The following is an 893-nucleotide window of genomic DNA, read 5'->3' as shown; positions in this document are numbered from 1 at the left end:
AACGCAGTCCGAGAGGGCACGAGGGTAGGTAGCAAAGCCTCTCCGACAGCCTATACATATGTCTCCAGGCCCGAAGCTCATCACAACACATCCTCGGCCTTGACTTTACCAAACGCTTTCTTCAAAGCATCTTCGAGTGTATTAGAATATTAAATCTCGCTTTCATAATGGCCGAGAGTGCTTCCAAGAAAGCCGGAGAGGCAGCCGGACGCCCCAAGTACAGTGAAATGGTCGCCGCCGCCATCAGAGCCTTGAAGGAGCGGAGTGGTTCCTCGCGTCAGGCAATCCTCAAGTACGTCCTGACCTTCTACGGGGTCGAGGACCAGAAGAAAGCAGGCGTTCATGTTCGGCTGGCGCTGAAGAAGGGCGTGGCTGACGGGTCTCTGGTCCAGGTGAAGGGGACGGGGGCCTCTGGCTCCTTCAAGCTGGCCAAGGTGGAAGGCAAGGCGGAGGGAAGGAAACCCGCTGCGAGTAAAGGCGGGACCACAGCGAAGAAACCCGTTGCCAAGAAGACCACTGTCAAGAAACCAGTCGACAAAAAGACTTCAGCGAAGAAAATAACCGCCAAAAAGACCACAGCCAAAAAAGACGTGACGAAGAAACCCAGAGCGAAGAAGGAATCACTGAACAAAACCACAAAGGAAAAGCTTTCGACCAAGAAAGCCACAGCCAAGAAACCGCCCACGAAGAAAACCCCGCTCAAGCAGCCAGCCACCAAGAAAACGATCAAGAAGTCTGCAGCTAAGAAAACGGAAAATAAATCTACAAACAAGGTCAAAAAATAATGCTGGTTAGGAACTCCTTTATGTATAGATGCCAAATAAATATTCATAGTCATTTATATATATTTTTTTTTATCTTATTAAAACGGAAGTACAAGATACTATCTCATA

At 48.9% G+C, this 893-nt stretch overlaps 2 protein-coding genes across 2 annotated transcripts in view; both read left to right on the top strand.

The window, feature by feature from the left end:
* The first annotated feature begins 100 nt into the window (after nt 1–100).
* LOC119585755 (histone H1-delta-like) lies at nt 101–841 on the top strand. The gene has a single exon (XM_037934462.1). The coding sequence runs from the start codon at nt 168–170 to the stop codon at nt 783–785; it is 618 nt and encodes a 205-aa protein (XP_037790390.1). The 5' UTR covers nt 101–167; the 3' UTR covers nt 786–841.
* Nucleotides 785–893, top strand: part of LOC119585963 (histone H1-like) — a 721-nt gene continuing 612 nt past the window's right edge. The window contains exon 1 of the mRNA XM_037934678.1: nt 785–790. Within this exon, the coding sequence (XP_037790606.1) occupies nt 785–790 (6 nt within the window). The remainder of the gene's footprint in view (nt 791–893) is intronic.

Source organism: Penaeus monodon, chromosome 20 (assembly GCF_015228065.2).
Source record: "Penaeus monodon isolate SGIC_2016 chromosome 20, NSTDA_Pmon_1, whole genome shotgun sequence".
Taxonomy (NCBI): domain Eukaryota; kingdom Metazoa; phylum Arthropoda; class Malacostraca; order Decapoda; family Penaeidae; genus Penaeus; species Penaeus monodon.
This window is presented reverse-complemented; position numbering and strand designations above follow the sequence as displayed.

Bases quoted from the DNA above. Each gene is read 5' to 3' on its own strand.
- LOC119585755 (XM_037934462.1), top strand. From the start codon at position 168: ATGGCCGAGAGTGCTTCCAAGAAAGCCGGAGAGGCAGCCGGACGCCCC.